The sequence below is a fragment of the Aquila chrysaetos genome, chromosome 13 (assembly GCF_900496995.4).
Source record: "Aquila chrysaetos chrysaetos chromosome 13, bAquChr1.4, whole genome shotgun sequence".
Lineage (NCBI taxonomy): Eukaryota > Metazoa > Chordata > Aves > Accipitriformes > Accipitridae > Aquila > Aquila chrysaetos.
In genome coordinates, this window is record NC_044016.1 from 12,548,001 (window position 1) to 12,563,456 (window position 15,456).

The window sequence follows — 15,456 nt, forward strand, 5'->3', positions numbered from 1 at the left end:
GAAAGCAGACGCACAACTTAAACTCAACAAACACTTAAATTGTCACAGAAGATATTTTACAGCAGAAATAAATATAGCAAGCAAACTGAAAACATTAATCTAAAAAGCCCAGACTGTTTAGTGTTGTTAGTTTTTTAAAATGAAGATGGGAAGATGCATGATAAAAAATGAGATCCAATCCAATACAAGCACCCATTTGGACTTATCTATTACCCAAACTATGGAAGATAGTTTTGGACACTGAGCCTTGAAAGTCACTGTCCTGATTTCAGCTGGGATAGAGTTAATTTTATTTCTAGTAGCTGGTATTGTGTTACGTTTTGGATTTAGTATGAGAAGAACGTTCATAACACACTGATGTTTTCGGTTCTTGCTAAGTAGTGTTTAGACTAAGTCAAGGATTTTTCGGCTTCTCCTGCCCAGCCAGCAAGAAGGCTGGAGAGGCACAAGAAGTTGGGAAGGGACCCAGCCAAGACAGCTGACCCAAACTGGCCAAAGGGGTATTCCATACCATGTGACATCATGCCCAGTATATAAACTGGGGGGAGTTGGCCTGGAGAGGGGATTGCTGCTCAGGAACTAACTGGGCATCGGTTAGCAAGTGGTGAGCAACTGCATTGTGCATCATTTGTTTTGTACATTCCAATTCTTTTATTATTATTATTGTCTTTTTATTATTGTTATTACTATCATTATTATTTTCTTCCTTTCCATTCTATTAAACTGTTCTTATCTCAACCCACAAGTTCTACTTTTTTTTTTTTTTCTCTCCAGTTCTCTCCCCCATCCCACCGGGTGGGGGGGAAGCGAGCAAGCAGCTGCGTGGTGCTTAGTTGCTGGCTGAGGTTAAACCATGACAGTCACTTTGCAACATTTTCTGGGACTCTTTTGCCACATACAAGCATGTTCTTGGAGGTCTCATTTTTCACTTCAGCCTTTCAGTTAGTGCAAGACACTTGGTAAATTCCACCCACATACAGATTTTACAGTCTGCCCACTGATACAGTATTGAAATCAGGAACAAATACATATATAGAGCTCTTTTGGCATTCCTTCAAGATAAACAGTAACAAATTCTATCATTTCCTATGCAAAAATAAAACAGCTCCATTCTTACCATGCAACATACAATGAAGCGAACCCTGGCTCAACCCAATGAGAAAATTCCTGTTTAAGTGAATTCAGTGATCTTTTAAACATCAAGATCTTAAGAACCTGCTTAAGCCTAGATCTCATGCTTCAATTGACCGTCTTTTGTTTGCAAGCTTTGATTTTAAGTTTTAACCATCTGCAATGCAGCTAACCAGTAGTAGCAGCTTTCTTTCATCTCAATGTAAAAATGTAGCTAAGATTAAAAAAGGAAAGTCTATGTTATTTGAAAGAAAGAAATATGAAGACTGTCAAATACTTTCATATCATGTCTTTGACAAGCAATTTCTTGTTACAGTAATAATAAGCTGGGCTTATATATACATGAAGATATCTTTATCATATTCTCTTGACATTTGCTTAAGGACATACTGGAATTTTAACACTTCATGCTTAGATAAAACACTTTGAATTTCTGTTCTGTTTCTTCCTGGAATGATTCAGCAGTACCAAGTTGCCTTTTGGTCTCCTCCATTATTAGGATAACCAAAGCCACCACTGCATTCAGCCTGTGCCAGATGCCTCCATCCAGAGCTCCTGCTCAGTGCTGTAGAGCTCTTCAGCACCTATACAACCAATGCATAAACATTCACCTTACTTCACAAAAAGAGGACTTTGTAAATATGTGATTACTTTAAGGTTGAACAGAGCAAACCCTAAACATTTTACTTGCAACATATTTCCTGCATGCATCAGAGAGAAGCTAGGGCTTCCCGTACGTATGAGAATGGTAGAAACCCACAATGAAATCCTGACCCAGTCAAAACCAGCAGCAAAACCCTCACTGATTTCAACAGAAGCAGAAATACCTGGACTGAGTCTGGACAGCCTGTATAATGCAAGATACAGTCCAACTTTGGTATGCATTTTGTTAGACACACCTTAACCTCCAGGTAAAAAATATCAGTAAGTCCCAAAGCTTCATCTGTGGAGTTTCAGTTATTAGCTGGGAGCTCTAGGCTGGAGACCTGCATAGCAAAAATATTCTACAATAAGATAGCCATAAAGAGGGAGTTCTTTTGTGAACCACATAAAAAGACTTCACAAACTGCTAGTGGCCTCCAGCCTACAAATTGGATCCGTGATCTAGTATGTTTTGTTGTTTCATTTCAATTTAAACACACAACTTGTATTATATCAGAAAGCCTGAGGAAAGTTTTAATGATTCTAGGCAGTGACTTCCCCCCATCCCTACAATCTCCTGGCCAGAGAGACAAGCAGAACTTCAAGCAGGCATCAGTCATTGCCAGTGTTAATATAAGATCACACACAGGTCTGCCTACTTAGGAGGCTTTAAGACAAGAAATTAGTTCTGTTTCTCACATATCCATCACATTGGAACTTGGTGATACAGTTCAGCAGACACTTTCTTAAAAAGAGCAATCTCATTTGTATTCTGTTAATCTTTCCTAGAACCCTTCAGAAGAAATATTACTTTAATTTTATACCTTCCCTGATACTTTAAAAGCCTGTGGTAGCTCACGGTGAGTGGATGAAACCTAATGCCCGTTAGTGGCAAACTCCCATAGGGTAAGTTCTCCTTCAGTCTTCCTCAAGTAAAACTCTGCAACGCAATGCAATTGCCCAATTACTATGAGAACCCTATCCTTACTGCAAGCAGAACAATGAAGTTTATTAAAAGCCATTACTCATTTTCTACACTGGTTGTGAGCAGGCAGAGTGCTGTTTGCCAAATGTGAGCAGCCATAATAGTTTGTATCTATGCAGAGCTCGTGTCAAATACTGTGAAGAATGGGCTTCACAGGTGATCAGCAGTAGGTGGGCTTAGCTTGCAATTTCAAATTACAGTAACAAAGCAGTCACTATACAAATAAATTTCCAATAATTATGCAGTTTAGACCCAAGAAAGACTAGGGTGCTTCATTATTGCCTCTTTTTACACTCCAAAGAGACAAATAATAGATCTTTTTTTCTCTACTGAAGAGATTTAAGGAACCTTTTAAAGCTTTAATATAACCAGCAAATTGAGCTGTACAGTAGATAAGAACTATAGCATGCACTAATTTGGCTGATGTTAAAAGCAATTAAATATTTTCTCTCTGTCAGTGAGAGAATGACTAACCAGTCCAAAACTAAAGCATCTTTCATATATTCAGGTGACATGTTAGCTAAAAATAACTTGTCACAGATCAATGCTCAGATTTAACCATCGCAACAGTTAACGAAAAATACAAGTAAGTAAATCAGGAAAAATGTTATTTTTCAACTTAGAAACAAGTTATTCCAGTACTACAAAATGTGCACTAATTGTGCAATTAAATGCCCAGCTTTGGGGCAAGAAGCTTAAGTATTCTGATATTGGCAAGCAGGTGTAACACGTAAAGGTTACATATAACTCATAGCCTAAGGAGGGCTCACCTCTTCGAGGCCACCCTGACTCCAGCTGTTACTCCGCACAGTAGCTGTGTATTTCACACAGGAGCATACTGCTTAGAAGTACCACAGGGGTTGTAGGTGGCAAGGACATACAGCGAGACCTGCCTTACATTCAACCCTTGTCCTTAGTGTGGCAGTGTGCTCTGCCCCCCCTACCCCAACCTGACCTTTATTCAAGTGGTAACCACCAGTGGCAGTCATAATGGATGCATCTGGTCATTGTCGTGGTTTAACCCCAGCCAGCAACCAAGCACCATGCAGACGCTCACTCACTCCCCCCCACCCAGTGGGATGGGGGAGAAAATCGGGAAAAAGAAGCAAAACCCACGGGTTGAGATAAGAACAGTTTAATAGAACAGAAAAGAAGAAACTAATAATGATAACACTAATAAAATGACAACAGCAATAATGAAAGGATTGAAATGTACAAATGATGCGCAGTGCAATTGCTCACCACCCGCCGACTGGCACCCAGCTAGTCCCCTAGCGGCGATCCCCTGCCCCCACTCCCCCCAGTTCCTATACTAGATGTGACGTCCCATGGTATGGAATACCCCGTTGGCCAGTTTGGGTCAGCTGCCCTGGCTGTGTCCTGTGCCAACTTCTTGTGCCCCTCCAGCTTTCTCGCTGGCTGGGCATGAGAAGCTGAAAAATCCTTGACATTAGTCTAATCATTACTAGCAACAACTGAAAACATCAGTGTTATCAACATTCTTCACATACTGAACTCAAAACATAGCACCGTACCAGCTACTAGGAAGACAATTAACTCTATCCCAGCTGAAACTAAGACAGTCATGACAGCTGCATCCAGCTCAAAGTGGATTTGGGGGAGACAGATTACAACACAACAGCCAAGAGCTAATTTGAACAACGCACCCACCTAACCACAGTGCTGGTCAGTGTCTGACTCAAGCCACGTTTGGAAGAAGCCAACATCTGTAGTCAGTATGCAAATAGGACTATGAGTCAATTGTCTTACTTCATAAATAGCGGACAGCCCAGGGCCTGTTGAGCTCTCCTGCACAGCAGCAGGCTGCACACCAGGATCTCCCCTTGAGTAAGGATGCCTTTCAAGGTTACTCCTGGAGGCTGAGAGATTCCTTGCTACAACAGATTCTCTGTGATTAATAACATGCTAAACTTTGAAATCTTAGCTAAGTGACACGAAGGATCGATTGCGCATATATAATCCTTTAGACATAAACTGTTAACCAAGTCTGGGACTAGGAGTGGATCCAGCCACACCTAGACTCCTCTCTGAGGAGTTTAGAAAGCAAGCGGGTCCGTTCTGAACCTCGTGACTCAACGGGAGGGTCTCCCTGAGAGTTTTGTCTGATCCTGTCCTCTATGCAGTAAATATCAAGTGAACCTTGCCATCAAATAAATCTTGTTAAACCAGTGTCACATTTACTATCAAACTTTGTTAAATCACTGTTCTATATCAATAAACATATCACTACTTCTCTCCAAGTGAAGTGCATCACTCCATCTGCAACACTTGTGTACCAACAGAAGGAAAGAGAGCCCTTTCCTTTCTGACACTCTCACCCGGCATCTTCAAAGACACATAAAAAGCTTCTCAAGAATGAAAACTAATATTCTTTAAGCTTTTTAAAGCACATGATCCACAAATACAAGCAAACACAAGCTTTCCATGACAAAACTGTTCTTTTGCCTGTTATTTTTACTACTGATTTGGGATCCAATTCAAGGTAGTTGTCCAGACAGGACACACAAACCAGATCTTATGACTTCAGGGTGTTGAAGTTTGCAAAAGGCAGCTTAACGTGGCCCATGGGCATTGATGTATTTGGACTTCTGCACACTTTGGCAATATTGATTTCTTTATTCTTAAGATTTCAATACAATTTCCCCTTACTCATGAGCACTAGGCCATTTCAACGCTGTGGGTGTAATTCTATTTAATCCAACTATCCTTTTAAATAATCTTTTTTACATATTTAAGAGATCATCTCTAGAAATACAGGGTGGGGAAAAGATGCCTTTTGATTTTTTAAATAGAAATGCTGCAGCATTTACATTTTTTAAGATTAAAACCAGTGAGAAGCTAGATCATTAAAAGACATTTTTGTTTTACCCGATACACTGTCTAAAATACACTAGACAACTTTTTCTTTTAAAATATCAAAGGCTGAAAATATACCAGAAGTGACACTCCTTATCTCCAGAGGAAAGGGAAACATGCACAAGCCTGTCTTTCCTTTCCTACTCAGTTCCAGCTGCTGGGTAAGTCTCATCAGAGGCATGGAGTAGAGAGCTTTTGAAAACATAGCTATCTAAAACTATAGGATAGAGACAAAACAAATCACCTCAAAATCCCTGATCCTCTTGAAGCTGACTGCTAGGCCATTTATAGCACTTAAATAAGATTCTCTGTTCATAGCCCAAGTAGGCTTGGCCTCGCGTCCCTGCTCTGATCTCCAAAAAGCATTCTCTCCCCAGGCACCGAATCGCAGTGAAGGTCCTCCTGCAGCTTTGGGAAGCAGCTGCTGCTGCCACTGCAACCTCTTCCACAGCAAGGTGGGCAGCAGGTCTGAGCCACAGATCTGGATGTGCCACTCAGATTTCTACCAGGCTCTGGGTGATTCACACTGAATCCCTTCTTCACGCTGCCACAGAGATGTGGAGTTCCTTTTCACTGCCTGCCTCTTCTTCCCTCATGCAAATTTTTCAAGGATTTGTAACTTAACTGACTCCTGATGATACCTGCCATGGGAAGGAGTTTACGACCCGTCATTTAGCATCCTTTTTTATTTCCCCCTGTAATTACCTCCAAATGACAGGCTGCACGACAGCAATTTGCTGTTATTACTAGCATATAATCAGAGAACCAAACTCATAGGAAGGAGAAATTTAGGGAGTAAATCTGCTCTCTCAAACTTCAGACCATCCACCAACTTATCTAGGAACACCACAACAAAAGAGCACTACAGTACTCAAACAGAAAGCAAGAGCCTTCCACAGGAGTTTAAGAGTACAAGCCCCTAAACTTGTAAAGGCACCTTTTTCTGAGCCCAGAGGCAGGGAGGTGATCCTGACTACACTTGGCTGTAGCACAGTTACAGTCGGATAATTATGTTTTTGTTAACTTGTGCCAGACATTAGCTATTTGGGAATTTCAGGAGGCAAGCTTCCCAAATCAAGCATTGACAGAAACACCATTTCTGATCTTATTTAAATTTCCTTAATGGTATCTTATAACATAAAGCCTTTCAGCAGCTTAATCATCTTGATATATTTAATAAGTTAACACCCAAAATGATTTATTCCAATACAAAAATCAGAAGCCCAGAGAAGGGAAGTACATGATAAACTGAGCTGAGACCATGAGAAGTGCAGGAGAAAATGGACTTTAATTACTTTTTTCCCCTACAGGTCAGAAAATCCATTTTCCTTCTTTAAAAATCTATTCCAGTCCTCACCACAAACTAAGAATAGGCAATTAGATGTAAATACTATCAAGTGTTTAAGCCAGAAATAAGACACGGTAAGTTTTTGCTTGCTATTCATCATTCTGAAATGACTGCATGTGGTCACAGTGATCTCTTGTGCTCACACTCACGCATAACATCAGCGTCAGACTTGTCTTTTCCCAGAAAAGAAAGGAAAGGAAAATACCCTGTACGATCCTTTCTGATAGACATACACAAGGAACTGTTTCCAGAGGGGGGAAGGTTTCAAGAACAACAGTGAAGGTAGACAAAAAGTATCAGGATGAAGAAGAAGCAGATGCAGATGAGATTACATTTTCATTTATATATTCATTTTCTATGGCATTGTTAGAGCTGAGAATGTGATTAGCCTACAGCAAAATTCTAATCCATGACTTGGAGCAATTTCACTGAGACCTTGCATATAGACCACTTCTCTCATATAAGGCAAGCAATGCTTTTGCAATAATGTGGCAGGTAAACCAGACTGAATTGCAGACAACTTCTTTCAAATCATAACCCAGACGTCCCCAAATCATCTGTGGGATAAACCCAACGTGTTCATACAAAAGCACAGATATGTGTCTGTACATGCAAAATACAGCCCGCAAGAAAATGGGGCTTGACTTATGTCAGACTCCTGTCTGGTCAAGAATCAGGGTGTTAAATACAAGGTGCAATTCAGAACTTACAGCACGGTAGTTGAAAATGGCCAGATCTTTCTCCATCATTGCATTATTTTATTTTTATCTGGCAGCATTTCTTCAACTACTCCATTTTCTTTATTCTGGATGAAATTCTGTTTCCTGTGAAATCTACCTTTCAAATAGTACTTCTTACTGCCTTCCTGAAGAACCTCTATCCTTCCTGAGGCTAACCTATATTAAACATGCATAAAGTTTTAGAACAATATGTCTCCAACACACTTGTCTCCAATTATTTTGGGGTAAGACACTTGGGAATGTGCAAATTTTAAGGTGGAAAGGCAGAGAAGAGGAGTTGTGCTTCTGTACACTTCATACCAAACTATGACCAGAGATAACTGATTTCTTATGCCATGCTGTTCCCACAGCATGTCAAAACACATCTGATCAATGTGTCCAACATCTTCATAGAAGAGCACTCACCACACTCAGTAGCATAGTATGGAAACATAAAAATGGAAGCATGACTTTTTTTTTCCCCACGAACAGCATCTCTGCTAAGTGTTGTCCTAATTTACAAACTAACAAGTTTCTTTGTGGTATACATTGCCAAAGTCATTTACCAATACGTCAAAATTGATACAGGATTTAGATACCTGCTATCTGTCGTTTCTGTAGTTTCCACACACTTACTCCTCCACTAGAATATTTTTCCATATTGAACTAATTTGCAAGCTTCAGTAGCAGGACAACTTTTTCCAGTTGCACTACACAATTTGCCCCCCTGCCTGAGAAGCTGTATGGCAGACATCATCAGCGTTGACCAATTCTTTAAAATCACTTACAAGTTTCCAACAACATTTGCTGCTCTCACACGATTCATTACCTTTCTTTTAACCTTGGTAACAAAACTCAAGTTTTAATTCCTCATGACTTAAGCAGCAGCAGACATTAAAAACTCTAAGCCGGTGTGTCTGTGGTGAACTGCTGCCCTATCTGGAAATCAGGAGCTCAGAAACTCCTTTTCACAGCTATAATCAAGCTTTTGAATAATAATAAAATTATCATGCATTTATTAGCTATGCAGCTGCATATTTAGCAAGATAATATCCTGGTAGAAGGAAACCACAGTAACACATTCAACACCTGTATTTGTCTTGAGACAGTAAACAAGATTGCTAATTTTTGGACTCAAGAGATTGTCTTGATTAAATCAAATGCAAATTAGGGAGAATCTACTATAAAGTTGATAACTCCTTTTTAATTAAAGCCTTTTATTTTTAAGTTTGAATGGGCCCAATTTGGTTTATTGTTTAGCACCATAAATAGGGAGGCAGAGTACTTGATTTGTTTTTCTAATACCTGCTTTGCTTTTCACCTCTAGAGAGATTTTGGACACACTGTGGTATCTTTCTTACCTTCCTGATTGAAAGCTCTTCCACCTGTGTCGTGGTTTAACCCCAGCCAGCAACTAAGCACCAAGCAGCCGCTCACTCACTCCCCCCCCACCCAGTGGGATGGGGGAGAAAATCGGGAAAAAGAAGCAAAACCCACGGGTTGAGATAAGAATGGTTTAATAGAAGAGAAAAGAAGAAACTAATAATGATAACACTAATAAAATGACAACAGCAATAATGAAAGGATTGGAACGTACAAATGATGCGCAGTGCAATTGCTCACCACCCGCCGACTGGCACCCAGCTAGTCCCCTAGCGGCGATTCCCCGTCCCCACCTCCCAGTTCCTATACTAGACGTGACGCCATATGGTATGGAATACCCCGTTGGCCAGTTTGGGTCAGCTGCCCTGGCTGTGTCCTGTGCCAACTTCTTGTGCCCCTCCAGCTTTCTCGCTGGCTGGGCATGAGAAGCTGAAAAATCCTTGACATTAGTCTAATCATTACTAGCAACAACTGAAAACATCAGTGTTATCAACATTCTTCACATACTGAACTCAAAACATAGCACCGTACCAGCTACTAGGAAGACAATTAACTCTATCCCAGCTGAAAACAGGACAACCTGCTGTATCACAGTGAATTATGTCAGCATGTACTGATTATAAGTGACACTGCTCTGGATGCATCAGATCAAAAGCTTTGTTGTTATGCTCAAAGGACACCAGGGGGTGGTGGAAGACTCCTTAGTAGCATATTTGTATTTCTTACATTGTGACAATCATGTTGTCTTTGTCTTCAGGCTACCTTCTCTCCTTCAAAATCTGCGCTGCTAATAGCTTTGAGACATAAAAATAGCAATACTGGGTCTTCTGAAAACCTAGCTAACATAATACCCTGTTTCTGAGAGTACACTAAAGCGGACACCAGCAAGAAGGGTAAGAGCAAGCCAAGCATACACAAGCACGGTTTTTTTCCAAGCAGCCTCCCCAGTGCCAGCCAGCAGGTAACAGGGGTGTACTCCATGTCATCCAGCTCATTCCATCCCACTCCATTTCCCAACCTGGCCCTAGGAGCCTTTAATAAGCTTTACCAGGCTACCATTTTATGAAAACAGTCCGATACAAATCTCCTCACTCTACCAGCTTAAAACTAGGCGCTGTTATTAACATTTAAATTTGACCCGCTCTGATAAATTTGTTAGGAACATTCACTTAGAAGGCCATGTATTCACAAACTACAAAAAAGTATTTAGCACTTTAAGGAAAAACAGTGTCACCATTCATTAGGCTTCACAATACAAGCAATTTCTTTTCACCATTTTTTGCTAGCTTTTATGTTAAACCCATCATTTCCACACTTCATCCCGTTCAGACAGTCATACAGTTTAGAAACAAAGGCTATTCCCACTTCTAACACTGACATTCCTATATAACATACCAAAACACATAAAAAGACTGCAAAGCCTCTGGGCAGTAGTGATTGAAGAGTTTAAGTGTAAAGGCATAAGGGCATCATAATTCATGGATTCAGAGGGCAAGCTACATGAGTTTTCTTAACTGAGAATAACTCATAATTCACTAGCAGCCATAGGAAATTCTACTATCCACACAGCTTTGAGAGCAAGAAATCAAGTCAGCTGTACATGAACTGATTTTTTCAGCCTTCAAAGCAAACAAACAAATCCCATCTATGAGATAATTTTATTATTTCTGGCAGTGAATGTTTGACACATATATGAATGAAATACTTGGGCAAATGGTAAATATCCGCAGTTGACATTTTTTCCTTCTGTAAAAAAAATAATTAAACTTTCTGCTTAGATACTAGTTTCAATTTTCTTCTGAGAGAAGTGTTATGAACATTTTTTTTTAATGAATACCCAATGTTTTTACTGTAATACACCACACATCTTTGCAGGTGCAGAGTACCTTTTCATGGTCCATTACAACCACCTGACACAGCAGTGTCATTAGTATTTGTGCTGAAGTTCAGTTTCATTTGGCACCTCCAGAACAATACACAGATTCCCTGGAAGAGTAACTGGGAGAGGAGGCAAAAAACCACTGCTGCTTGCAACTGTTTGCAAGGGCTAGCAGGCCAAGAGATGCTGCTCTCAGGAGAGTGCCTGGTAAAAACCACAGATTTCTATATTAACTTTGTAGGTTGTAAGTTCAGTTTAAACTCTGAAAGAGAATTTAAACCAAGGCATTTGCTAGTAGCTCAAATAATTTTTAACAGTTCATCTGTTTTCTGCACTCTATTTCTGCTGCATTTCTTTGAATACTATATAGCTACAGTTGCCAACTATTATAAACTATAAAGCCTTCTTGTTACAGCTAGCTTCAAGCCGAAAACAAAATTAAAATTTCATCCAATAAAGCTCTGATAAGACCAGGCCTGCTGTTTTTATGACTAAAACAAAAAAGCTTTATTCATATTACAAAGCAGTCAGAGACCAAACAGGGTAAGGACCATTGTGCTAGGCTCTGCTCTAAAAAGCAGAGAAGTCTAAATCATTTTAGGTAATGTTTCTAGAAGTTTGGGGCACAGCATTCCACAGACTGAAGGAGCTAAAGAGAGTGCAGAGGAAAACATGGGAAGGGAGAAGTCAAGTGGATCCACTGTTACACACAGGCTAAACAGCAAGCAGAATCCACCTGGGAGAGTTTTTAGGGAAAATACTTCAGTAAACACTGATTTAAAGCAACCATAAGATTCAAAATTGATACTTTTTTGTGAAATATTGTGCTGAAACTCTTTAAAAGCAAAGGGGATCCAAAAATTCACGCTACATTATAAACAATTACCATTTCTCACAGTATTTTTAATGTGTTGAAGACTTTCTCTACTGCATGACTCTACATATTAAAGTGTTCCAGCTACAGCTTTCCTCATAGGGTGATAAATCAAGCATTTCTTTTCCTTCTCTGGAAGAATACCTAGCTGAAATGTGGGTTTTAGACCAAGACTGAAAAATGAACCATTTAATAGATATCTGGAAAAAATAATTGCTAAGTTAGTGAAGCTAAGTAGGCAGAGTCTAATTCTAATAATTAAGAGGATAAAAATGCTGAAAGGGATGCTTGCCCCTACCCTCTGCAGTGTGAAAAAAGTAACCATCAAATTGAAGTTCGTTTAGAAAGTGCTGAAGATGAATCATGGGGGTGAGAGAAAAAGACAAGGACATGAAAGCAAGAATGTATGTGACCATGAACACACACATGCATGTTCTTATACACAGACTGCCATATATCAGTAATAAACTGAAAAGTAATGACTAACCTCCACATTTTAGTGAAACTGTGCATCAGGCTCACACAGCAAGGCAGAGCTGGAGGTTTGAGTCCATCCATTTGAAGGAGGAGAGCAGGAACACCATATAGAACCAGGTATTTTACATAAAAAAATAGTACTTGTGCTAAAGCCAGGCCACCTAGAAAAATAAAAAGAAAAAATCATACCTTAAACAAGTCCTGAAATACTTTTGAAACCTGTTAATACTGATTACTTCCAAACAGCCATTATTCAAAGAACTCAAGCAAGTACCATCAGTTGATGGGATATACAATACCTACTTTTGTAACAGCTATAGGACACAAGCAATTATGACTTTAGGCACACACACAAAATTGTACCATCATTCCAATATGAAGGCATAAGTAAGCATCTGTAGTTCTGCTTCCAAAAATCTTTGGACTGTGAGTATTGATTGCTATGAAAAACAAATACTGACTTTATTCATACTAATATTCTAATATTTTCTGCTGAATGAAATAGTATTTGACCAATAATCATAGGAAAAATTCGGTAAAAAGCAGAGGCCAACACCTATATAGAAACTGGTAAGAGTTCACTCCTAAAAGCTCCACTGACTTTGGTGAACTTTTCCATCTCACTGACAGTTGACATAAGTAAAATCTAATCCCAAAGGAAAGAAAGTAAAGTTATTATAATTTAGAAGAGTAAAAAAGTTATAAAATGCAATTGTTACATCTCCTTCCTTTCCTGTGTTTTGCTTTCCCTCACTGATATTAACTAACTTGTGATTTGACTGGAATACTTTAGATATTTAATATAATATCTATATTATAATAAAATAATAAGATAAAACCTTCCAGCAGACTTTCCTTGGAGACAAAGCAATCTGTCTCCAGCAGTACAAGTTCATGAATATCTAAATAATCTGCCTTTTTTGGGGGGCAAAACAATCCTTTTGCATTCTGCTGACTAACAAGTCTACTATGGATGACAACTAAAAGTTAAACATTAAAAATTCATCTCGTATGTAACAACCTAGGGTGAAATTCTGGCACTAATAGTGTAAATTGCAAAACTCCTGCTAGCCTACACACGGCCAGCCTTTTACTGCTACAATCCAACATTTTTAGCTTTAATATCATGATCCACATGCACGATGTAAGAAACAGTTGTGCCATACAAGATAAAAATTTATGTTAGAACAAAATACCTAGAAATGAAGCTTACAGTATCTTCCTTCAGGGAAGCAGTCATCTAGTATTCAATAACATTCTTCCCCAGAGGAAAACAAACAATCAGAAGCACAATTTGGATACTAGCCAATTAGCTACACATTAGATTACTGCTAAATCATCTATACAGCCAACTTTCTTCTTTAATTCCCATCTCATTCAGTTTCTCATTTCTTTTCTGACAAATTTCATTGGAGAGATGAATGCTGACACCCACACAAACCAATTATGAAGATCACAGCTGTCTGTGCACTGGTAAAATCCAAAATCCTTTGGCTATGCATAATGGAAAGAGATTTAGAGACGCAGACTACCACTCTCCTGAGACCCAAAAAAAATCAATACATTTGATTTTAAATACAATGATGAAAGATTCTGAGTTCTCAGAGTTATAATAAGCAAGTTTCAGAAAAAGCAAAAGCATTTTCACCATCTCTAATAACATACATCTAAGCTATCATTACTGTTAACTAGAAGACAGCTCAATAGCATTAGTATCTTAAATAAATGTAGACATCACATCACCAATCATTACCTGGCACACACTAACTACTCTGCATGGGAATTTCTAAGACTCACAATATCAGCAATATGAAGGTTCTCATTGGTCTTCAACTCATCCCAGCTGTGTGAGAGTTCTGGCCACACATGGAAAACTAAGGGCAAGACTCACAGCCACACAACAGCTGGGCTGTATTAGCAACAGGCACAGGCTTTAAACTTTCTTATATAGCTGAGACATTCCAGCTGCTTTGCATTTGCCCCTTTGTAACACAAAGCAGCCAGAAGTACACTACTTCACCTGATTTAAAAACATGAAATTTAAAAAGAAATTTAAGACCAATGCTAAACTTCTCAAATTCATTAACAATATCACATAATTTGTTCTCTAGTGTTCAATTTAAAGCTTAAAAAGAACTTGCACACAAGCATTATCTTAAATTGGAAACAAGCTATATCAAGTGTGTATTTAAAAACACACCTAAGGGAAAAAGTATTGCAAAAATGCTATCTTTTCCCCAGAATAATTAATTCAAAGGATGCAGAGTCAAGGTTAATTTTTTCTAAAACTGAAGTATGTTAAGGGATAAGAAAAACATCAATTTAAAGTACCCATACAATCTTAAACCCATTTGCTTCAACAGTCAAGCTGTTTGAAGTCCCAGATTAAATTAACTGATTTTATAGAAATTTATATTTTCAATTTATCATCTTGCAATCCTTAAAACATTCTAACTTCTCCTATGCTTAAAAAATGCATTTATAGACCTTCAAATATTTACCTTCCTTAAATTTACTACAAAACCACATTTTGTAAGTTTCATAGCTTTGTTTCACGATTAATTAGAACATTCACAGACTTTTAAATGTTTTTTTTTTTAGTTTTCGTATTTGCAAAACTGCCTGATATTTTTTGACAAGTTAAACAGAACATTTTCATAAGTAAGGAACAAAAGATTTGGATCCAAGTATTAGAAACCACACTTGGCATTTTTCTGTCCATAAACCATCACCAAAACTCATGGTCAAGATTATAACTTAGCAGGCAATTTTATCATGAGCACAACAGCACAAATTTACCCTTTTTGCAGCTACATTGACCCTATGGCATTAATGATCATAGATGCTTGTTTCTGTCAAGTACCAGGGCAGGTTCAACTAGAAAACACATAGCAGAGATAAATATGCAGCCATATTTCAAAAGGGTTACTGACACATGGCACAAGCCTAATAGGAAACAGACATTTAAAACCACTCAGAATTTAGGGCCATATAATCTAGTTCAAAATATCAGGCTTTAGGGGTTCATTTACCCTTTCTCTTATTTTCACATGCCTCCTCTCCTACAGGAAAAAAATTAAAAATCTCCGTGAAAGAACACGGGTCTGCACTGGAGCAGATAGGCTACAGATGTATCTTGGC

At 38.7% G+C, this 15,456-nt stretch overlaps 1 protein-coding gene across 2 annotated transcripts in view; it reads right to left on the reverse strand.

The window, feature by feature from the left end:
* The window catches only part of HHAT (hedgehog acyltransferase), a 185,164-nt gene that overhangs the window by 148,227 nt on the left and 21,481 nt on the right, over positions 1-15,456 (reverse strand). For both annotated transcript variants that reach the window (XM_030035714.2, XM_030035713.2), the window contains exon 8: positions 12,326-12,476. In XM_030035714.2, the coding sequence (XP_029891574.1) occupies positions 12,326-12,476 (151 nt within the window). The remainder of the gene's footprint in view (positions 1-12,325; positions 12,477-15,456) is intronic.